Below are 23,750 nucleotides of genomic sequence, written 5' to 3' on the forward strand. Positions count from 1 at the left end.
GCCTACTTTTAATATATATATGTATGTATGTCCTATTTTTAACAAAAATGCAACTGGCCGGGTGGTGGTGGCACATGCCTTTAATCCCAGCACTCGGGAGGCAGAGGCAGGAGGATCTCTGTGAGTTCAAGACCAGCCTGGTCTACAAGAGCTAGTTCCTGGACAGGCTCCAAAACCACAAAGAAACCCTGTCTCGAAAAACCAAACGGAAAAAAAAAAAATGCAACTTTGTATTGGGAATAGAACTTATAGGTAGCTATAAAAATCTACCATGAGATTAAAGTACAAGTAACTTTAAAAGTTCAATCTGTGTCTAAAACCAAATAAAATCAGTACTAGGATAAGTAGTCATTTTTTGTCTATTTATTTGTTTGTTTGTTTGTTTTCTTGAGACAGGGTTTCTCTGTGTATCTCTGACTGTCCTGGAACTTGCTCTGCATACCAGGCTGGTCTCAAACTCATAGAGATCCATCTGCTTCTGCCTCCTGAGGGCTGGTATTAAAGGTGTGCACCACCACCACACGACAGAATAAGGAAATTATGCTGCAATTCCGTGGCAGAGTGCTTGCTTAGCATGTGGGAGGCCCTGGGATATTTAGTGTAAGTAAAGATATCTATTAGTGCTGATAAGAACAACCAAAACACAGGTTTTAGGAAGCAAACAGACTATTGCTGTCTTAAATCCAACATAAGCATAAAAAGATAAACAAGAAAAGACTTACATTCTAGAAAGTTTTTGGAAAAACAGAAACATTAGTTAGCAGGCACCACTGTCCCTGAGTATCCATAAGGAAACTGGTTCCAGAAATCTCCCAAAATATGCAAATTTACAGGTGCTCAAGTTGCGTATATAAAAGCATAGTGTTTGCATGTAACTTAGGCACATCTTCCCATATATTTTAAATCATCTCTACATTACTGACAGTAACACAACGTAAATGCTTTAAAAATATAGATAATTTAAACCTAAAAAAGTGTATGTGTTCAGGAAAGATGCATTTTTTTTCCACACACAAAAAAAATATTTACTACCTATGGTTGGCTGAATCTACAGAGGTGAAACCAGCCGACAGAGGGATGTCTGTACTTACCTTCTGTTATCTATCTAAATGAATTTAAGAAAAATAGACAAGGCAATAAAGACTTTCCTTGGGTAGCCCTTGCTGTCCTCAAACTCAGAGATCTGCCTGCCTCTGCCTCCTAACTGCTGGGATTAAGGATGTGTACCACCCACTGCCCAGCTAAGACTTTTCTTACCTTAATTATCAAAGGCCACTTAGGTAAACACACATAGAAAGTTGTGTTAAAGTGTTCTACTTGGGGGGCTGGCAAGATAGCTCAAAAGGATAAGGCACTTTCTGCCAAGCCTGATAACCTGAGTTTTAATCCCCTGGACCTAATATACAGTGAAAAAGAATCAACTCCCATAAACCATCCTCTAAAACTCCCTGGAGCAGTATGGGCTCGCTCGCACTCTCCCGCCTCTCTGTCTTTCTCTCTCTGACACACAGTCACACACAGACACACACTAAATAAATATAACAAAAATTTTAATGTTCCACATATCTGAAGCTAAGTACAGAATGTCAACATCTAGTACACACAGGGTTTATGTGAAATGAAAAAAATAACACTAGAATAGATAAACTACAAGAATTAATATATTTGAAGATATCTTTAAAAACAAGAATCCAGGCATGGTGGCACACACCTCTATACTTAAGAGACAGAGACAGGGTAGTGAAAATTCCAGCCAGTCAGTGCCTGCCATATAAGGATAAATGAGAATCAAGTAAGGTTTCTTTATTGTATGACAACTCATTAAGCAGCTTTTTGAAAACTTGTTTCAAATGCTCAAGTAAATAAAATACAAACTCAATAACCAATGTTTTACCTTACACAAAGATAAATTTTCTGATCATCAAATTCATGGAGGGAAAAATGAATGGCATTCTCACAGAAGTTACTTAAGAAAATTCTTACTAGGGCAGTGGTGGTGCACACCTTTAATCCCAGCACTCGGGGAGGCAGAAGCAGGCGGGATCTCTGTGAGTTCGAGGCCAGCCTGGTCTATAAGAGCTAGTTCCAGGACAGGCTCCAAAAGCTACAGAGAAACCCTGTCTCGAAAAACAAAAAAAACAAAAAACACAAAAAGAAAATTCTTACTTTGGGATAAATGGTATACATATAATTATAAGCTATGAGAGAAATTAAAAAGTCGAAAGTGAATTGTTTATGAATGAATATTCACAACAGTGATTCACCTGCTGTGAAGGAGACAATGTATGAACCAAGAAGGCTCACAATGCATTTGAGTTGACGGTGAGCGACCCATGTCTGGGCATATTTTTCCATCAGGGGATTTTAGAAGTAACTAGAGAACACAAATATGTCTTTTATTTATTTAAGAAAGATTAAAGAAACTACAGAAAACAACAACAAAAAAGATGAGCTAGCTCAGCAATTAAGAACACTGGTTGCTCTTTCAGAAGACCTGGGTTCAATTCCTAGCACCAATAAGGAGGCTTACAACTATTTGTAACTCCATTCTGAGCATTTGACACCCTCTTCTGGCATCTGTGGGCACCAGGCACACACATGGTGCACATATATATATATATATATATATATATATATATGTATGTAAAAGATGACAGATAACATAAAAATAAGTAAACCCTAAAAAAAGGAAAAGGGAACTTTAAAAAGAAGATTAGAATGGTTGCCAGAATCAAGGAAACTTAAAACTTTTCTCATTATTATATACACTAGCCAATGGATCTGAGGGTAAAGGCACTTGTCATCACGCCTAACCTGAGCCTCATCCCCAGAATCCACACTTTAGAAGTAAACCAACTCCAATCACCAAATAAGTACAAGGCAAAGGTATCCATACATAATATGTAAATGTTAAAAAAAACAAAACAAAACAGAAACTACTAAGGACTGGACTTTCCAGATGGCTCAGTGGTTAAGAGCACTTCCTGCTCTTTGAGAGTACCCAAGTTCCAAGTGCTGGGTGGTGGTGGTAGCAATGTACAAATGTCTTTAATTCCAGCACTCAGCAGGCAGATCCCTGAGTTAGAGAAGCCTGGTCAACAAAGAGTTCCAGGACAACCAGAGTTACCCAGAGAAACCTGTTTCAAAATAACATTAAAAAAACAAAACAACAACAAAAACTCAGAGCACTCAAGTTTCATTCTCAGGACCCATTCTGTATCATTAACAACTGCTTGTAACTCCAGATACAGGAGATCTGACTCCCACTCCTGGTTACCGTGGGTACCAGCAAACATAACACACAAATATAAAACTAAAACTAAATCTAAAAAGAAAAACTACTGAAATAAAACATTTCTAATTGAGATAATAACTGATTTATGGGACTGGACAGATGGCTTAGTGGTTGAGAGCACTGGCTGCTCTTCCAGATAACTGCTCTTTCAGAATTGAACTGGATTCAATTCTCAGCACCCATATGGCACATAAAACAAAAAAATAAATCATTTAAAAAAAACAAAACTTTTTTTTTTTTTTTTGGTTTTTCGAGACAGGGTTTCTCTGTAGCTTTGGAGCCTGTCAGGGAGCTAGCTTTCGTAGACCTGGCTGGCCTCGAACTCACAGAGATCCACCTGCCTCTGCCTCCCAAGTGTTGGGATTAAAGGAGTACACCACCACCGCCGGCCTAAAATAATCTTTTAAAGAACTCATTTATTCCCTTAGATTTATGTCTAGGGGAATTAAAACCTAGATGGTGGATGCCTTTAGTCCCAGCCCTTGGGAGGTAGAGGCAGGTGGATCTCTGTGAATTCGAGGCCAGCCTGGTCTACAATATCTAGTTCCAGGTCAGCTAGGGCTGTTACACAAAGAAACCTTGTCTCAAAAAACAAACAAAAACAAACAAACAAAACACTAGGAAAACATTCATAGTCAATGACATCATATATACACAAATAATTTCACATTGTTCACTGATGTGGGATTCCCCTCTGGATACTGTGAATACCATTGGTGAATAAAGAAACTGCCTTGGTCTATTGATAGGGCAGAACTTAGGTATGTGGGAAAAACTAAACTGAATGCAATACACAGATTAATGGAGATGGGTTAAATTAATATGTAAGAGTTAGTCAATAAGAAGCTAGAGCTAATGGCCTAAGCAGTGTTTTAAATAATATAGTTTCTGTGTGATTGTTTCGGGGCTGAACAGCTGGGAACCAACAAGTGGCCTCCTTACAACAGTTCATTACATAGGAATGGTACATGGGTCCCTCAGTGTCCTTCATCCTTGTCATTTGAGAGTTGAAAAATAAAACTAGGGCTGGAAAGGTGGCTCATTGATGCCAAGTCTCATCTGAGATCTGAGATCAAACCCTAGGACCCACATGGAAGGAGAGAAACCAATTTCCAAAGTTTGTCTCTGACTTCCACATGCATGCCATGGCATTTGTGTGCCCACACTGCATACAAAATAAAAAGATAGAACAGAAAATGTTTCTAAAAGACCTATTTCTTTAGTCTGTCAAGAATGGAAAAACTGATATTTAGAACCTGTAAGGAGCCGGGCGGTGGTGGCGCACGCCTTTAATCCCAGCACTCGGGAGGCAGAGGCAGGCGGATCTCTGTGAGTTCGAGGCCAGCCTGGTCTATAGAGCTAGTTCCAGGACAGGCTCCAAAGCCACAGAGAAACCCTGTCTTGAAAAAACAAAAACAAAAACAAAAACAACAAAAAAAAAAAAGAACCTGTAAGGAATTCTAATTGGTGACAGCACAAAAGACAGTGACAAACCAAGTATTTTTATCTTGCCAGTACATATTAAGCTCTATAACAAGGGGAAGGAGCCCTGAAACCACATTTCAAAGCCATGGATGAATTAATATAAACACATAACACAACACATAAAATTCAGGTATTTGTAATCTTGAGAGCCTCTTACATTCACATCTGTAAAATGAAAGCACAGACTTAGATCCATAAGAAAAACTTGAGCTTTATAAGTTTTTGTGGTTAAATATACGGTTTAAGTTTAATTGTACCTTCATAAAATTATTGAATTACATTTTAGAAAGTCTTAAACCTTTCTGCCTAATTGCCACTTTTCCAAAACTCTTTAGTCATTCGGTTCTTTGACAGCAACTATGGAAGAAATTCCTCTCAAGAAGAAGCGATGGTCCAAAGGAAAGTGTTATTCATCTATCTGGCTCTCAGAAAGCTAACCCAGAATTTACTAGAAATGGCTCTAATACCAAGTTGAGAACTAGGGAACTACAGCTTGAGAGTTGTAGTAATGATGTAACTAATATACACTACTGTTGAGCTTCTCCACTGCAGCTTTATGCTAGCACCAAAATACAGAGTGGAAGGAAGCAGCCATGTCAAGATACTGTTCTCACTCTGGAATTACAGACAAATAATGTATCTTTTGGGGACAGATTCAGTCATTTTTTTTATTGTTTTTATTGAGCTATATATATTTTTCTCCAAGTAATCTTCTAAATGTCAAAGATAAAAGGGACCTGTGGAGGAAGCTATTAGAGAAATGAAAAAGACAAGGAACCATGGCAGCTATGATTGCTGTGTGTGGTGGTGTAGGGAAGACGTTGAAAACAGTTGCCATCTGCCCTATAGATTATAGAACTTACTCAGTGCTACTGAGTAGAGATTGTTCACAGTATAAACAGGTGACCAGTTTAATGCCCATTCCAATGGAAAGTCATTATAAGGAAGCTCAAGACCTGTATCCTGCATGAGAAATATGGCAATTTTAAGAATGTAAAGCTTTTGTCTCAGTTTATGTTTTTATTTACTGGATGCATTTACAGAAGACTTATATAGGTCTTGGTGAAAGAAAAAAATAACAGAAGCAATTAAGAGATAAGATAATAGGGTTTATGCCAGCTACATACAAAGGATCATGCATAATTTACAGAAACTAAAGTCTGTAACATCACATATCTGGAATAAATTTTATAAGATTATTGCCAATAAACCTATTGGTATTAACCCTAACTAGAGTAGAAAAGTATCTCGGATTAGGAAGAATGCTTCCTCTCTGTATCAATGAGAGTTCTCTAGACAGTCTGCTTAAAATATTAGTATTCATCACATTGCAAATATTTTGGACAAAAGTGGTACTTCACTACTGTTAAAAAAAAAGGATTGCAGAGATAAATGCTACAATTACTAACTTTTTGAAAACTATACTGACCATAGAGAATATTCAATTTAGAATGTGTTCAATCACATAAAAAGTAACAAAAATGTCTCTAAATCATTTGAAGAAAACCTAGAAATGACAATTATGTAACTATGGGTCTCTAGAAAGGGCTCTTCTAAGCACTATGAGGAAAAAAAGGAGAGAGATTAATAAATTTGATTTAAAAGTAAAAAGGAAGTCACTAGTAGTTATACACATTTTCTATGACGAGTACTTTACACTAAAAAATTATTCAGAACTTCAAAGACCTTTTCTTTTTGTTTTTTGTTTTTTGTTTTGTTTTGTTTTGAAGACAGGGTTTCTCCGTTGAGCTATGGTTGTCCTGGAACTTTCTCTGTAGACCAGGCTGGCCTCAAAACTCAAGAGATTGGTTTGCTTCTGTCTCCCCAGAGCTGGGATTAAAGACATGACTCATCACCACCAAGCTAAAGACCTTTTTGTATAGGCAACATTCAATACCAATTATTGTATGAGAAACAAAGAGAAGTTTCTAAAACATAAATTCACTTAAAAATAAAAATAAGTCTTTTAATAATTTGGGGGGTGGCAAGACAAGGTGTCTCTATATAATAGCTTTGAGTGTCCTGGAACTCACTTTGTAGACAAGGCTAGCCTCAAACTCACAGAGATTCATCCACCTCTGCCTCGGCTGGGATTAAAGGTGTGTACCACCACTGCCTGGTTTTTAGTAAAAGTCTTAAGCGAAAAAAAAAAAACAAAAACCCTACAATTTGTAAAAATAAAGTAGTGAAAAAGGGTAGATACTGTTTTAAAAAGCAGTTGGACTACATTAGGTGGTGGTGGTGCATGCCTTTAATCCCAGTACTCAGAAGGCAGAGGCAAGCACATTTCTGATTCTGAGGATAGCCTTGTCTACAGGGCAAGTTCCGGGACAGCCAAGGCTACACAAAAAACCCTGTGTCTAAACGCAAAAACAAACAAAACCAAAAAGAAACCTCAGTTATCACAATTATTTTTCTTTTCTTTTGAGACAGGGTTTTACTATAAAGCAATAAATATACAGCCCAGACTCTTCTAACACTCAATCCTACCTGTCTCTTGATGATAGGATTGCACCACCATGTGGGACTTCTATAATTACTTTTTCTGCAATTACTTTTCTCTTATACCATACCAAATTTGACATGAAATAGTTACTTAAATAAAGGTAGTTACAATGTGGAATCTAAAACTGTATCAAGCTGGGCAGTGGTGGCACACACCTTTAATCCCAGCATTCGGGAGGCAGAGGCAGGCAGATCTCTGTGAGGCATTGTCTCTATCAGACTGGATTGTGGGAATAACTGTGGGGCATTTCTTGATTGCTAACTGATGCAGGTAGGTCCAACCTATTGTGGGAAGTACCACCATCATCCTTAGGCATGGTGGGCTTGGCCTGGCTAAGAAATGCAGTTGAACATAAACCAGGAGCAAGCAGTGAACAGCAGTCCTCTATGGCTTCTGCTTCAAGTTCCTGTACCTAACTCTAACTTCCCTCAAGGATGACTATAGCCTACAGAATAAAAAAAAAAAAAAATCTTTTCCCCAAGCTGCTTTTGGTCAGTATCTATCCCAGCAACAGAGAAGCAAACTAGAACAACCCAAATATGATGAGCTGAAAATTCCTGAGAGGCAATCCTGGTTCTACATAGCAAATTCCATGGTAGCCTGAGATAAATACCAAGACCCTAGTCTTACAAAATAAAACAAATATGTGAGGATTTAAAAGAAAAGTGGGGCTGGAATGATGGCTCGGAGGTTAAGAACACTAGCAGTTCTTTCAGAGGACCCAGTTTCAATTCTTAGCACCCACATGGCAGCTCACAACTGTCTATAACTGCACTTCCAGGGGAACTGACACCCTTACACAGACAATCATATAGGAAAAACTAAGCACATAAAATAAAAAATATAACAAATTATTTTAAAAAAGGAAAACATACATACATATGGAAGTATACTCTAAAATTGAATGCAATAAAAGCATTCATTTTATAGAACTAGTACTGATATTAAATGAAAGTTAATATTTTAAAAGTTAAAATTTATAGGCATGAAGAATAAAATGGTGCTAACTCCTTCATTTATATACATACTAGGAAATTCCTCACCACCAGGTCTGCAAATGCCAAAACAGTAAAAGGTGGGGCACTCTGAATATTATGAAAACATTGGTGGCCTTGGGTGCCATCAGAAATCTACACAGCACATTCTTCTCTAAAACCACATTTCTAAAACTGAAGGTCCCTATGTGAAGGGGAAAGGTATCAGACCAACAGGAATCTGGAGTTACTTCTACTTCTAAACAAAGAATGTATAACTAGTTCCAATTTTACCTATATTTACTCCCACAAAAGACTCCCTCTGAAAATAAATTGGTTCACTGTATAATTGCCACAGCCTAATAATACTGATATTTGACAGTATTCTTCAAGACAGGCTCTTCAAGATCTATATGTTTTTGTTAAACTATATAAGGATAAGAAAACCCTTCTAAGAACTATAGGCAACTAAGGGCTGGTGAGAGCAGGAGAAGCAGTCCCCATCCCTGGAAGAAGCCCCCTAACTTTATTTGTATTTATGCATACATATATATTTAACAGAAACAAAGAGAAGGCCAAGAACGTGAGAGCATGGGAGATGGTAACATAAGAGGAGTTGGAGGAAGGAGAGGGAATAGATGGAAATGATATAATTTTAACTTTTTAAAAATTATCAAATTTAATTAAATGAAAAGCTCATTAAAAACATACCTTGTCAATTAGATCTCGGTTGACACAGTTAGGCAACTGCTGGAGGAAAGCATCTACTATGAGTTTGAGGTGAGATCCAGTGCTGGCTTCTTCATCTTCTTGTTCTAATATAAAATTAGTTTGTGGATAGGTTAAAAAAATAAATAGAGACTGTAAGAACAAAATCATCCAATTATTAGTGATCTGAAAAATAAACCATGAAGAAGATAAGTTTGTATGGTACATGTATGCACATGTGTATGTGCATGCCTGTGCAGAGGTCAGAGGGGCAGAGGGGAGTCACGTGTCCAGTTTCTTCTTAAATCTAGAACTTCTGCCTCTTGGCTAGGCTGACACCCAGCAAATGCCAATGATACTCTTATCTTTGCTCCCCAGAGTACTGGGGTGGTAAGCATGATGAAGACAATGTCCCCCTTCTTATATGGGTGCTGGGATCCAAACGATGGTCCTTATAGTTATGCAACAAGTGTTCTTTACCACTGAGCTCTCTCTCCAGACCAGAAAAAAACCCATTCTGTAAAGTATTTATAGAGGGCTAAGGATATTGAAGATATCACTAAAATCATAATATCAAGTCACTATAATATTTCAGATACTAATTATAAACAACTTTTACCCTAAACATGATGTAGGAGGTCCTTCTGTATTTGTGTTGCTTTCATTGGTTGAATAAAGAAACTGCCTTGGCCTTTTGATAGGGCAGAACTTAGATAGGTGGGGAGGACAGAACTGAATTCTGGGAGGAAGAAAGCAGAGACAGGCAGACGCCATGAATCTCCGGCCTGAGACAGATGTAGGTTAGAATCTTGTTCGTAAGCCACAGTCACATGGTAATACACAGATTTAATAGAAATGGGTTAATCAACATGTGAGAGTTAGCCAATAAGAGGCTAGAAATAATGGGCCAGGCAGTAATTTAATTAATACAATTTCTGTGTGGTTATTTTGGGGGTTAAGCTAGCCAGGCAGAGATGCAGCCCACCCCTCCTATTACATAAAAATACACAAAATTTTTTTTTTAAAATCTATTCAAAACATTCATATAGCTTTACAGTAAATCTAGTAGTTATCTTCCTGACATTTATTTTCTTACGTTCTGCAATTAATATCCCTATCAACTTTTGCTGATAAAGAACCAAGGTTCCTCATTCTGTGTAATTTTGGGGGTGGTTGCTGCCAAAGCACAGCACACTATCAGCCATTGAACAAACTGTATAAGCACAGCATAGAACTAAAGCCCCTTCTGTGATATTTATACACAGCCAGTGAAAGAAACTCTTTGACATCATGAGCTAGTATGATTTAGACCTAAGGAATTAGCCACGTCCATGCCTCTTCTTGCTGATATAGAAAAACAAAATCTGCTCTATAAAACTATGATGAAAACAGAGAAAATAAATACTGATAGAAGGTATTGTTGTAATTAAAAATCCTAGCACGGAGAGGAAAGATGGCTCAGAAGTTAGCACTTGTTGCTCTTCTAGAGGACAAGAATTCATTTCCCAGCAGGCATATTAGATAGTTCACACTTGCCTATAATTCCAGTTCTAAGGAACCCAACACCCTCATCTAGCCTCCGTGGACACCTGCACACATATACAGCATACATTCACATGGATACACACATGTACAAATAAATAAAGATAACTATTTAGAAAACAATAAGTATACTTATTACTAAATAGAAAACTACTCAATTTAAGAGATAGATAAAATTAACACTAAACAATGAAATCTAGTCATTTCTATCTCAACATTTTTAGGGTAACTTTCAAACATGTTTATGGCAAATCCTAATAACAACTATAATATAATGAGAATATTTAAGGCGGGGAATAACTCAGTGTAATTGGCCTGAGTTTGACAGACACTGTAACACAGATCTGTAATCCCTCTGTTCCTATGGGAGGATGGGAGATGAAGATAGGAGAATCCCCATAAACTCATAGGCCTGGTAGCTGGTATAGGAGGCAGGGAACAAAAAAGAGACCCTATTTCGAAGAAGGTGAAAAGTAAGTACCAACACTCTAGGTTGTCACCTGATTTCCATACAGATGGAAATCCACCACACACATACACACAAACACACAAACACACACACACACACACATATATACACACACAAATATATTCAGGACAATGTTAGCACATTGTTGGGAAAGTATTGAGAAATAATTTAACATCTTTATAATTAAAATATTTGAAATACACATGGTCAGTAAAGCCAATAGTCATATAATATTAAGATTCTAACTTATATCAAATTCTCTTAGTGACTAAGTAAAGAAAACAGAAAAGATAATTAGGAAACCAATTGGGGCTGGAGAATGGCACAGTGGTTAAGAACACTTATTACTCTTGCAGAGGACTGGGGTACTGTTCCCATCACTCAGACAATGGTTCATAACCTTCCCTAACTCCAATTTCAGGGAATCTGATGCCTTCTTTTGAATTCCATGGGCACAGGAACACAAATGGTGCACATATATACATACATGCCAAACACTCATACACATAAAATAAAAAAATAAAAAATATTAAGAAAACAATGAGGGATTAAAAATAAAAGATCCATATTTTTCACTAGGAGGTATGTGTGAAAAATAACAAAAAATAAAACCTAGGCTTTTACCTTGTTCATCAAGGAGTTTCTTTGTAAGGTCTTCAGCTTCATCTCCACCTTCTAACTCCAGCGTATCATCATTAATCTCTAGATTCTCCAACTCAAGTTCCAAGTCATCAGGACTTGATGCCTCCTTATTATCCTTTGGTTCTTTTGCCTCTGTTTAAAAACAAAGAATAAGAAACTGGGATATAATTACAGAATATTTGCCTAGCATGCAGGGGGGCTTGGGTTCAATACAGTAAAAATAATTAAAATATATAAAAACAAACAACAAATATATTTGAATTCAAATCAGTTCAAAATACTGTACAGGGCTAGAGAGATGGCTCAGCAGCTAAAGAACACTGGCTGCTCTTCCAGAGGACCTAAGTTTGATTCCCAGCATCCACAAGGCAGTTCACAACGGTCTGTAACAACAGTCCCAATGGGTACAACACCTTTTCTGTTCTTCAAGGGCTCTAGGCATGCATGTGGAACACAGATATACATGCAGGCAAAATTCCCGACATAGAAAAACAAAAAACAAATCTTGTAAATCCTACTACAAAAATATTAAAGATTCACAAAATCTATGTTAACTTCTCTAAAATTTTTATGCCTGCTTCCCCCAAAAAATTAAAGTTTGAGAAGTTTATATGACTTGTCTAAAACCTTAGGTATACGATCTGAATGAAAACTAAATAGAGATTTTTATAAAATAGATTAAGCTTATTGATCTATAAAATATGAATCTTTTCAATTCTATTGTTTTCTTAATGGTTTTTAAATTTTATTTTATGTGTGTAAGTGTTTGGCTTGTATGTAAATATGTATGACCATCTGTACTCCTAGTGACCACTGGAATAAGCTACCCAACTTCTTCATTTCTATATTTGTTCACTGGAAAGAGGAAAGGAAAAAAAAAAGGAAGAAAGAAAAGGGAGGTATGGAGGCAGGCTAGCTAGCTAGCTAACATGTTACCAGGATCTATGTTAAAGATAGGAGATAAAGTTCCTTAGCATAATCTCATAAGAAAGCCCTCAAACTCCAAGATAAATTCAGGTCTATCCATTCCCCAGCTCTCTCTCTAGCGCGCTCTCTCTCTACTCCCCCTTTAAATTTTACTTTATTTGTATGGATGTGCTGCCTAAATGTATGTCTGTGGAGACCAGAAGAGGGGTCAGATCCCATGGAAATGGAGTTAAAGATGGCTATAAGCTGCTCTGTGGGTGCTGGGAATCAAACCTGCCTGGGTCCTCTGGAAAAACAGCCAGTGCTCTTAACCACTGAGGTATCTCTCCTGTCTCCTCCTTTTTATTTCTATATGCAGTATTATCTTTCTTGGGTTATGCAGGAGGTAACACTGAAATATAATTTGATATGAAAATTAACTTAGTAGCAATATATTCAACAAATTAGAAAAGACTAAAGGCAAAGAAGAAACAATCAGGAAGGAGGTTAGAGGAAACAAATGAACCTAACAAGGGAAAATGGCTAGAAATAAATAAAATAGAACCAAACCTTACTTCAACAAAATTGGCAAAATGTTGATATCTGTATAAGTTGAGTAACAGGTAAATATGAGTTCATCATTCTAGCCTTTATCTCCTTGAGATTTAAAAGAAATCTATTTATTAAGTGAGAGAGAGAGAATAAGAAATAAGAAAGAGAATGTGTGCTTTCTCATTCCTGTAATACCGGCACTAAGGAGACTGAGGCAGGAAGGCTAATGTATGTTCAAGACTAGTCTGGGATAATGTTCTAGGCCATTCAGGGCTACAGAGAGAGAGATGCTGTTTCAATAAAATACAATTTAAGAACTCAAGCTAAAACCTTTATGCTTATATATCCAAACTCATATATACAAAATGAATAAAAAGCCGGGCGGTGGTGGCGCACGCCTTTAATCTCAGCACTCGGGAGGCAGAGGCAGGCGGATCTCTGTGAGTTTGAGGCAGCCTGGTCTACAAGAGCTAGTTCCAGGACAGGCACCAAAGCTACAGAGAAACCCTGTCTCGAAAAAAACCAAAAAAAAAAAAAAAAAAAAAAAGGAATAAAAATTGCTCTTAAATTCAAACCACCTAAAATATTATCAGTGTCATGTCTTCTATTATCCTTTAAATTCTGCAATGAAGGAAGAAATGTTTCACATCATGATAGTCAAAGATATAAAAAAGCTCTACAGAAAGCTTTTGTTGCCTTCTAAATATAGAGACCACACTCACTCATTTCTTTATTCAGCAATTATTTGCCGAATTCCTACTATTCAGCTACATATGGTTCTAAACAACAGAGATACAACTTGACTGTAATAAACATAAAGGCCACTTCCCATATGTAGCATGCATTTACCCCTCCATATTTACTAATATCTGGCTATCAAAAGAGTATTTATAGGTTGGAAAGATGGCTCAGCAGGGAAAGGTACTTGCTACCAAGCCAACCTGATTTTGATCCCTGGAGCCAACACTGTGGAAAGAAGAGAATGACTCTCAGGAGTAGTCCTCTGACTGCCACATGTGTGCACATACGGAGAAAAAGGAAAGGAAGAAGTATCTTTTTTACTTTACAAAAGGATTTACTGCACAGGGTTAGAGCTCAGTGGTAAAAGTGTTTACCTCAGGCCCTCTTCTTACTAATATGTTTTAGTTATTAATTAACACAAGGTTAATCTCCAATACAAAAAAAGAAAACACACACATTTACTGATTAGTGAGTACACAATCACAACTACAGTAAGCTACTGAATGCTGAATTTTAAAATATGGCTCCTATGCTTAGAATAGGTATAACTTACCTGAGGAGGTTAAACTAATATTCATGAAGAAGTCAAGTGGAGTACAATGGTGAACATATTATAAGTAATGTTTGAAAGGTTTACATAAGGCAAGACTGGCTTACTCAGAGACTGAATGTTTAGGATAGAAAAGTCAAGGTATAATACACATGATGAAGTCTGAGACAAATTATGCAATGTTTTTGAGACAATGACAACAATTTTAAACTGGGTTTCAAACTTGGGTAATGCCATTAAACCATTACAATTATCACTAGGAGGCACTTGGATATCTTGAGTTCCAGAACAGCTGAGGCTACACAGGAAAAACAAACAAATAAACAAAAAACCCATCACTGGGTATGGTGGCTCAACCTTTAATCACAGCACTCCAGAGGCATAGGCAAGTAACTTTCTTTAAATTTAAGGCCGGCCTGATATACATAGTTTTCCAGGACAGCCAAAAATACAAAGTGTGGTAGTTTGAACGTACTTGGCCCCCACAATCCCACAGGGTGTGGCACGAGGGAAGTATGGCTTTGTTGGAGTGACATTGATAGAAGAAGTATGTTACTGTGGGGAGACAGCTTTGAGGTTTACAAGAGTTGCCATGGTCATAACGTCTTTTCAGAGCAATAAAAACCCTAAGACAAAAGTTGGTACTGGGGCTGGAGTATTGCTGTGATAGGCCAGACCATGTTTTTGTCTAGAGTAATATGGACTTTGAAGCTGTGGATTAGAAAAGCAATTGAATGTTTTAAGTGTTTTCTAATGGCCAGACTAGTAGGAGCATGGAAGACAATGGTGCTGATTTGATGAACCATGGAGGCTCACTCAAGAGTATTCACAGGAAGAATTTTAGTATGTTGCCTAAAGATTGTACTTGTGATATTTTGGTGAAGAATGTGGCTACCTTTTGCTGTTGCCTGAAGAGTCTGCCTGAGGCCAAAATAAATTTTTTTTTTAATATCTTAGAACCTTCATCTGGCGATAGATGGAGATAGAGACAGAGGCCCACATTGGAGCACTGGACTGAGCTCCCAAGGCCCAGATGAAGAGCAGAAGGAGCAAGAAACTCAGGACCACGAGGGGTGCGTCCACCCACTGAGAAGGTGTGACTGATCTAATGGGAGCTCACCAAGGCCAGCTGGGACAGAACAAGCATGTGATCAAACCAGACTTCTCTGAATGTGGTTGACAATGAGGGCTGACTGAGAAGCCAATGATAATGACACTGGGTTTTGATTCTACTGCATGTACTGGCTTTTTGGGAGCCTAGTCTGTTTGGATGCACACCTTCCTAGATCTGGATGAAGGGGGGAGGGCCTTGGACTTCCCACAGGGCAGGGCACCCTGACTTCTCTTAGGACTGGAGGGGGAGAGAGTGGGAGCGAAGTGGGGGGATGGGAGGAGGCAGAAATTTTTAATAAATAAAAAAAAAGAATCATAAAAATATATATATTAGAGCCAGGCAGTGGTGGCTCAAGCCTTTAATCCCAGCACTCGGGAGGCAGAGGCAGGTGCATCTCTGTGAGTTCGAGGCCAGCCTGGACTACAAGAGCTAGTTCCAGGACAGGCTCCAAAAGCTATGGAGAAACCCCGTCTTGAAAAAAAAAAAAAAAAAAAAATATATATATATATATATATATATATGTAAGGAGAGTAAAAATAATTCTTAAGAAAAGAGTAACAGCTAAAACAGCAACCAGGTAGGAGCACAAAGACAGAATAGTTTGAAAAAGCAGCATAAAGATGGATCTGAGAAACAGGTTTGGACAGCACCTCCTACTGTTTCAGACTTTTAGATTTCTTTCAACGTTCTCAGAGACCTGACTAGATCTAGCCTAGAAAGAATATTATGTAGAGAGAAAACTATATAAGACCTATGCTTTGAGGGGGAAACTCTTGTCTCCTAAGATCTCACATGACTCCATTGTAAGATAATAAAAATAAACACTTCCAAATCAATTCAAAATAGTGTGAAGATACTGGCTCTAGCAAAGACGGTCAGTGGCTATGAAGATAGCTCCATGGGTAAGAGCACTTGTACAAACATGAGTTCTAATAGCCAGCATCCACATAAAGTACACAAACTTGGACACTTAAACCACTAACTTCCACACTATGGGTGTAGAGGGGACACACACAGGATAATGATGTGGAGTAGAGATAGGAGGGCTTGCTGATTGTCAGTTCAGTTTCAAATTCAGTAGGAGACCCTATCTAAACTAGATGGTGGTGTGCCACGCCTTTAATCCCAACACTCCTGAGGCAGGAGCAGGCAGATCTCTGTAAATTCAAGGCCAGCCTGGTCTATGGAGCAAGTTCCAAATGGCCAGGACTGTTACAAAAAGAGATCTGTCTTGAAAAACCAAGAGAACCTGTTTACAGGTAGTAACATGGAAAGTAACAAAAGAGGACACAAAATGTCCTCCTCTAACTTTTCATGTCACCTTGAGCCTGCACACCAACCCAAACATGGTAACCATCACCTTCTAATGCTCTGTTCCTCATTATTACTTAATGCATTTAATCTGATGCTCACACGCCAGTGTTTGCTTTTAAACATATACCATTCTGAAGCTTTTTTCCATCATATGGAATTTTAGGTGTTTCCTTGAGAGTTTGCCTTTGGAAGGAGGGTAGATGGCTAAGTGGGTAAAGCACGTGCCCTGCAAGCCTGAAAACCAAGTTTGATCCCTGGAATCCACATGAAGACCTAACTGTAAAGTTCTCCTCTGATCTCCATGCACTACCACCAACCCTTGACACATATTAAATATGCACAACAATAAGATAAATAACATTGGAAAAAATAGTTTACCTTTGGAATCATCTTTGTTAGCATCTTTGTTCTGACTTTTTTCATTATCTTTAAACAAAATGGCTGGAACAAATGCTTTCAAATCAATGAGGTTTTCATAAAAATTCCGAGCATCTTCATCTTCCCATATACCACCTTCTAAGTCATATTCTCCAGGTTTACCAGGTGTAAATATATCGATTCCAGGTCCATGCTCTACAAATAAAATAAAACATGAGCAGATAACACTATTTCAGAAATAGCATGGTAAACATAGCACTTTACTTTTTATTTTCAATTTTGTAGCTACCAAACCTCTATTGTTTCAACTGACTAGAATTTCCTTAAACAAAGAAGCACTTGAAATTACATGTGATAACTTTTTTTGTTGTTTTGTTTTTTGAGACAAGGGTTTTTCTGTGTATCCCCAGCTTTCCTGGAGTTCACTCTGCAGACCAGGCTAGTCTTGAACTCAGAGATTCATCTGCATCTGCCTCCTGAATGTTGGATTAAAGGCTAGTGCCAATATGTCTGGCTTTTTAAATTTTTATTTATTCTTATTATGTGTATGCATAAGTATGTGTCTGTTTGAGTTTACTGGATTCCCTGGAACTGGAATTATAAATGTTGAATGTAGGGGCTGGGCACCAAACCTCTGTCTTTTCAAAGAACAGTAAGTGTTCTTAATTAACTGCTAAGCCATCTTTCCAGCCAGTGATGATCGATCAATCTATCTATCTTTTCTTTCTTCCTTCCTTCCTTCTTTCTTTTTTGTTTTGTTTTGCTTTTTTGAGACACAGTTTCTCTATACAACAGCTCTGGCTGTCCTAGAACTTGCTCTGTGGACCAGATTGGCCTCAAACTCAGAAAACTCAAATCCGCCTGCCTCTTCCTCAGGAGTGCTGGGATTAAAGGTGTGCGCCACCACTGCGAGGTGCATTTTTATAAAATAATAATTATTACATGTTATGTGTGTATGTGGGCAAATGTGTGTTTGAGGCCAGAAGATAATTTCCAAAAGTCAGTTTTCTCCTAGTTCCATGGGATTCTGAGAAGCATATTTCCATAGAAACATCTAGAATCATATGTATTTTGTAAAAAAGTCCATTGAATAAGTAACATATATATATATATATATATTTGTTGCTTTGACTTTTAAGGTAGATTTATGAGTTGTCATCCTGAAAATACTGACTCTTCTAATATTCAGGCTACCAGGCTTGTGACACAAGTACTTTTACCCACATGGCAGCATGTGACCAAAGTTTAGTGTGATGGTACACACCTGTAATCCTAACCAAATCAGTAAGGGCTCAGGCCCAACAAGAAACCATCTTAAAAAATTAAGGTAGCCTGGCACTGAAGTACATGTCTTTAATGTAAGTGCTCAGGAGGAAGAGGAGGTGGATCTCTGAGGGCTATACAAATTTTATATTTATTTTATGTATATGTTTTGCCTGCATGTATGCTATGTGTAACAGATGCGGAAGTGGTGCCAGAGAGAGGATACTGTGCCCTCGCAAGATGACTGAATAGGCAAATATATTGCTATATATTGCTGCCAAGCTTGAGGACATGAGCTCAATCTCAAGAACCCATACAGTGAAAGCAGAGAACTCCACAAAGTTGTGTTCTCACTCCTCTCTCTCTCTCTCTCTCTCTCCTCTCTCTCTCTCTCTCTCTCTCTCTCTCTCACACACACACACACACACACACACACACACACACTGGGTTATATCTTACCTTCTGGTGTCGGTTTGTCCTGAGGAAGATCTGGCATATTTTCATCCAAAAGGTCTGCTAAGGACTGAGAATTTGCCAACAGCTTCTGGTAAGACATAGCAAATTCCTCATACTGTTTATGCCTATCTTCACTTAGCTCGCCTTTAGAATGCAGAATACGCCTATAAACAAATGATGAAATAATCTGATAAGCTTGTCAAAGCAGACATGATCATGGGAAATGGTCCATAAAATTGGATCTTACCACAGAAATTTAACATAATGTTCTTTGTTCATTTATTCTTTTTTTATCTCACATTCTCTGGCTATATATAAAAACTAAAATACAATAATAACAACAAAAACGCCAAAAAAAATAAGCCCACCCAAGCAATTAAGTTTACTCAAAGATTAAAAAGTATGTATTCAGAATTACCATAATATTTAACTTTACTAATTAACAAACTATTTAGTATTCTGTTACAAGGTCAGAATTACCATAATATTTAACTTTACTAATTAACAAAATATTTAGTATTCTGTTACAAGGACGAAACTCTTTAGCAAACAGTTAACCAAAAATATTTATTCCAAATCACTAACTGGTTTTCAAAAGCAACATGTTATGAAAAGAAACTTTTAAAAACTGATTACTTTTGAAGTGCATTGTAATAAGCCCTTTCAGAAGAAAGGGATTCTTCACTAATCCATTTCCCAAATTAATTTTTTCCTGGGGGTTATCTGTATCGTCACTATTGAAGTTAATAAGCAAATGAAAGTTATCTTGAGCCCTACGTAACTTACTAAGCCAGATGTCAAATATTTTCTATTAAGATTTTCACATCCAGCAAGGAAGTGGTGAGACACGCCTTTAATCCCAGCTCTTGGGAGGCAGAGGCAGGTGGATCTCCAGGTGGTGGTGGTGATGGTGGCGTTTCACATCCCTGAATTACTGCATCTCTAAGTAAACCAAGTGTGCTGGGACAAATGACTTCCATGATGTTAATGTCAATCTACCCTGGAAGTAAACTCTAAAACTATAGATTAACAGTTCTGTTATTGCTGGGCAGTGGCGGCATATGCCTTTAATCCCAACACTTGGGAGGCAGAGGAAGGCCAGCCTGGTCTACAGAGCGAGTTCCCAGTCAGACAGAGCTATCTCCCCCCCAAAAGAACCCAGTTCTGTTATCAAGGCAATTAAGTTTCTGACTATAGGTGGACCAGTAGAGAAGAACCCATTTACTGCTGGGCCTTGGTGGCACATGCCTTTAATCTCAGCACTTGGAAAGCAAAGACAAGAGGATTTCTATGAGATCAAGGCAAGTCTCATCTAAAGAGCTAATTCCAGGACAGCCAGGGCTACACAAAACAAGCAACCCATTTACTAAACTGAGCACTTAATAACACACATAAAATCATTTGCAAAATCATTTCATTAATTAGCATATTAAATCATATAAATAAATCTAAATTAAGCAAACAGTGAGATAACACCTTAAAAACTAAATAGTTCAGCAAATATGTATTCAGGGTAAAAATCACTGCACTAACCAGGTCAAAGTAAAGAACTACCTTAAGAGTAGATCATATGAACCAAGTATAGTAGTACACACCTTTAGTCCCAGAACTAGGAGAATAAGACCAGTGATCTCTATGTGTTCAAGGCCAGTCTGATCTACATAGCAAACTTGAAGCCAGTCAAGACTACCTAGTGAGACACTGTCTCAAAAACAAAACAAAACAAAAACCAGTCCATTTGAGAATCAGGCTTCAGTGTAAAAAAGGCCTAACAAAAGACAAGGGGCTGAAGAGATGGCTCAGTGGTTAAGAGCACTGGCTGCTCTTCCAGAGGTCCTGAATTCAATTCCCAGCAACCACATGCAGCTCACAACTGTTTGGACCTTCAGTGCCAGGGACCCAAAACCCTCACACAAAGTATAGAATGGCAAAACACCAGTGCACATTAAATACATTAAAAAAAAAAAAAAAGACAAATGACAAGACAGCTTAAAAAAAAAAAGACAAATGACAAGACGGTTAAAAAAAAAAAGCAACTTTGATCACAGAAAAGAATGAATCAAAAATGAATGTCCGAAGGATAGATAGTGAGAGTGTTTGAAGATGATTAAAGATTGTAGAATTGAAGATAGTTGTCCTGAAAAAAGAAAGCAATCATAAAATGTGCAATTGAAGTCAGGAATCAGAGACACATGGCTCATTCTGGCATTAAATCACTGTAGTTTCTCTCTACTAAGATGCTAAAAGGCTAAAACTAAATGCATAAACTATAAAGAAACCAATAAAACCATGAAGAAGTCAATAAAACTCAACAATTGTTATATTTACAAAGTCAGTTGCAATGTATTAGGTAGAAATATTAGGTAGGATGAGAATAACAAAGCATTATGCAAATCATAATTAAGAAACTTAAATATGTGATAAGTAACATTCAAAAGCATAAACTAGAATGGCAATTGTTTCCATTTTACTTTTTTCTTTGGGATGTGATTTTGTTATGTTGCACAGAGAGTCTATTTCTCATCTGAGTGACCTTTGGTCACTAGGATTTCTTACATAGTCTAACATCAACCTGAACCTGTACTATTGTCATACACAATCATTTGTCTTTCTGGTTAAATCAAGCATCTTCCAGGGGTAATTACTTACACCATTTCTCCCCCACTGCAGATCAGGAGGACAGACAAAAATATGCCTCCTCATTAGTTGTTGAGCAATAGAAATTCTAGACTCCTAAGCATATAATTTAATTGGTTCTTAAAGGGTCATTTTACCAATGATCACAGATACATGACTTGTTTCAAACTGTAAAAAACAGCCCTCACAAAGAGTCCATCAAAGCACTTTAAAACTTATCCAGCAACTCTTTTCACAGCTAACTTCATACACTGTCTCTCAAAAATCACTGCCAATGAATGACTGACTCATTTTCTTTACAAGAGCAAGTGGTAGCAGTGACATTAATGACTTAAAATATAAAACAATGAAAGCAAACCTGTTAGGAGACACACTAAAACAGAAAAACAGTGGCAGGTCAGTTAAAGTGACAAACAGAAAATTTACATTAATGAGTTTTTTGTTTTGATATATATGTATATCTCTATCTATCTATAATATTTATATGTATAGAGATATACAGATATACATACACATACACATACACACACCTCACAGGAAGAAAACATATCAACAAAGTAAAAATTACCAACTTTTTGCCAGGTTTCTTCTGAAATCAGAAATAAAATCTAATCCAAGAGTCAAATTTACACGCGAGTACTTATGACTATGATACTGTTGAAAGTTCCCTGGAATACTAAGAAATCACCTCTAAGAAGACCTTTTCCATAAGTTCTATCAGTGGCATAAAGACTTTAAACATTTTAAGTATGAGCTCCACAATAAATTCTCAATTCTGAGAAACATTTGAAAATCACCTGTTTTGCCTCTCAGTATTCTGAAGCTCCCTGTGGTCCCTTTTCAGGTGTTTGGTCAAAGACGTAAAGTACTCTTTTAAAAGATTCTGGAAAGGCTGTTGCTTCTCAGGACTAATTATCTCACTAGGAGGAAAGTTCAAATTAAACTTCTCTGCAGCACTCTTGACTTTCCTTGGTATGAGTCCAGCAATATCATCTCCACAATGACGACAGAAGCTAATCACCACAGAAACATGAGTGTGGGATTCTCGATCAGCATTAATAATACTTTTTAGCTGTTCATAGATCAAGGAAAGACCTTCCTTGTCAGTGAAAATTCCCACTATTGTCAATTCTGCAATGAAACGCAAGTCAGTTCTTAGCTTGGTAATGTTAGGCATTTTCTCCTCTTTCCTTGCTTCAAAATGCTTTTTCCACACCTGCAGAAGTGAGGGCGCGAAGTCAGCATATCGCTGGTGAAAGAGAGAGCAGAGGTGCACGGCACAGTTCACATCAGAGATTTTTAGTTTTGCTTCCACAATGGAAGCTACAGCTTCTGCAATATATTTGCTTAAATTCAGGCCATTAAAATCATGAGACAAGGAGTCTCTCTGTTGTTCCGTAATTGTTTTTAGTTTCTTGACAAAAGCAGTATTTTTCTTTAAGCTCGAATCTAGGCGGCTAAAGAAGTTTTCCTCTGGTCGGTTGTCTGGAGCATTTTGGTTCTTACTGCGGAGTTCCTTTCGTAACTGATGCCGTTCCCAAGCTTCCTGATGAAGCTGAAGGGATTCTTCTTTCTCTCTATGTAGAAGACAAAACACAAATAAAAATACACATTTTGGAGCATCATTTATAAATCACTTAAGAGTAAAAGCCAATGAAAAACTATGATCTAAGTATAAGAATCCAAGATGTACAAAAGGTGCAAAAAAGACCTTCCACTACTTTATTTTTTTGTCTTGTGGAACTGCAGAACCTTGGACCTTAAGTATGCTGGGCAAGTATTGTACTATGGAGCTGCATGGACCACCTCTTTCATTATTTTCAAAGGTATCTTGTTAATGACAATGTAATAATAGCACAGTAAATCTTGACACCTACTGTGGTAGGATTTTATTTATTTATTTATTTTTTTTTGGGTTTTTCGAGACAGGGTTTCTCTGTGGTTTTGGAGCCTGTCCTGGAACTAGCTCTTGTAGACCAGGCTGGTCTCGAACTCACAGAGATCTGCCTGCCTCTGCCTCCCAGAGTGCTGGGATTAAAGGCGTGCGCCACCACCGCCCGGCCTGTGGTAGGATTTTAAACTAATCCAAATTGTTAATCATTCCGCCAATTTATAAGTTCAACTGATTAAGACATAACGTTCAATATGTAAAATATAAAGTGATATGCCTGGGAATAATATCCAATGTTTAACAGAAGCACTAGGCAAACAGAAAAAC

At 37.5% G+C, this 23,750-nt stretch overlaps 1 protein-coding gene across 7 annotated transcripts in view; it reads right to left on the bottom strand.

Moving 5' to 3' along the window:
* The window catches only part of Upf2 (UPF2 regulator of nonsense mediated mRNA decay), a 101,034-nt gene that overhangs the window by 67,371 nt on the left and 9,913 nt on the right, over nt 1-23,750 (bottom strand). For all 7 annotated transcript variants that reach the window (XM_041630763.1, XM_041630764.1, XM_041630760.1 and 4 more), the window contains exons 3-7: nt 22,330-23,109; nt 18,899-19,059; nt 17,177-17,371; nt 11,604-11,753; nt 8,972-9,075 (exon numbers count right to left, since the gene is read on the bottom strand). In XM_041630763.1, the coding sequence (XP_041486697.1) occupies nt 8,972-9,075; nt 11,604-11,753; nt 17,177-17,371; nt 18,899-19,059; nt 22,330-23,109 (1,390 nt within the window). The remainder of the gene's footprint in view (nt 1-8,971; nt 9,076-11,603; nt 11,754-17,176; nt 17,372-18,898; nt 19,060-22,329; nt 23,110-23,750) is intronic.

The sequence above is a fragment of the Microtus oregoni genome, unplaced genomic scaffold (genome assembly GCF_018167655.1).
Source record: "Microtus oregoni isolate MIOR12 unplaced genomic scaffold, Mior012 000035F_ref0000213, whole genome shotgun sequence".
Classification (NCBI taxonomy): domain Eukaryota; kingdom Metazoa; phylum Chordata; class Mammalia; order Rodentia; family Cricetidae; genus Microtus; species Microtus oregoni.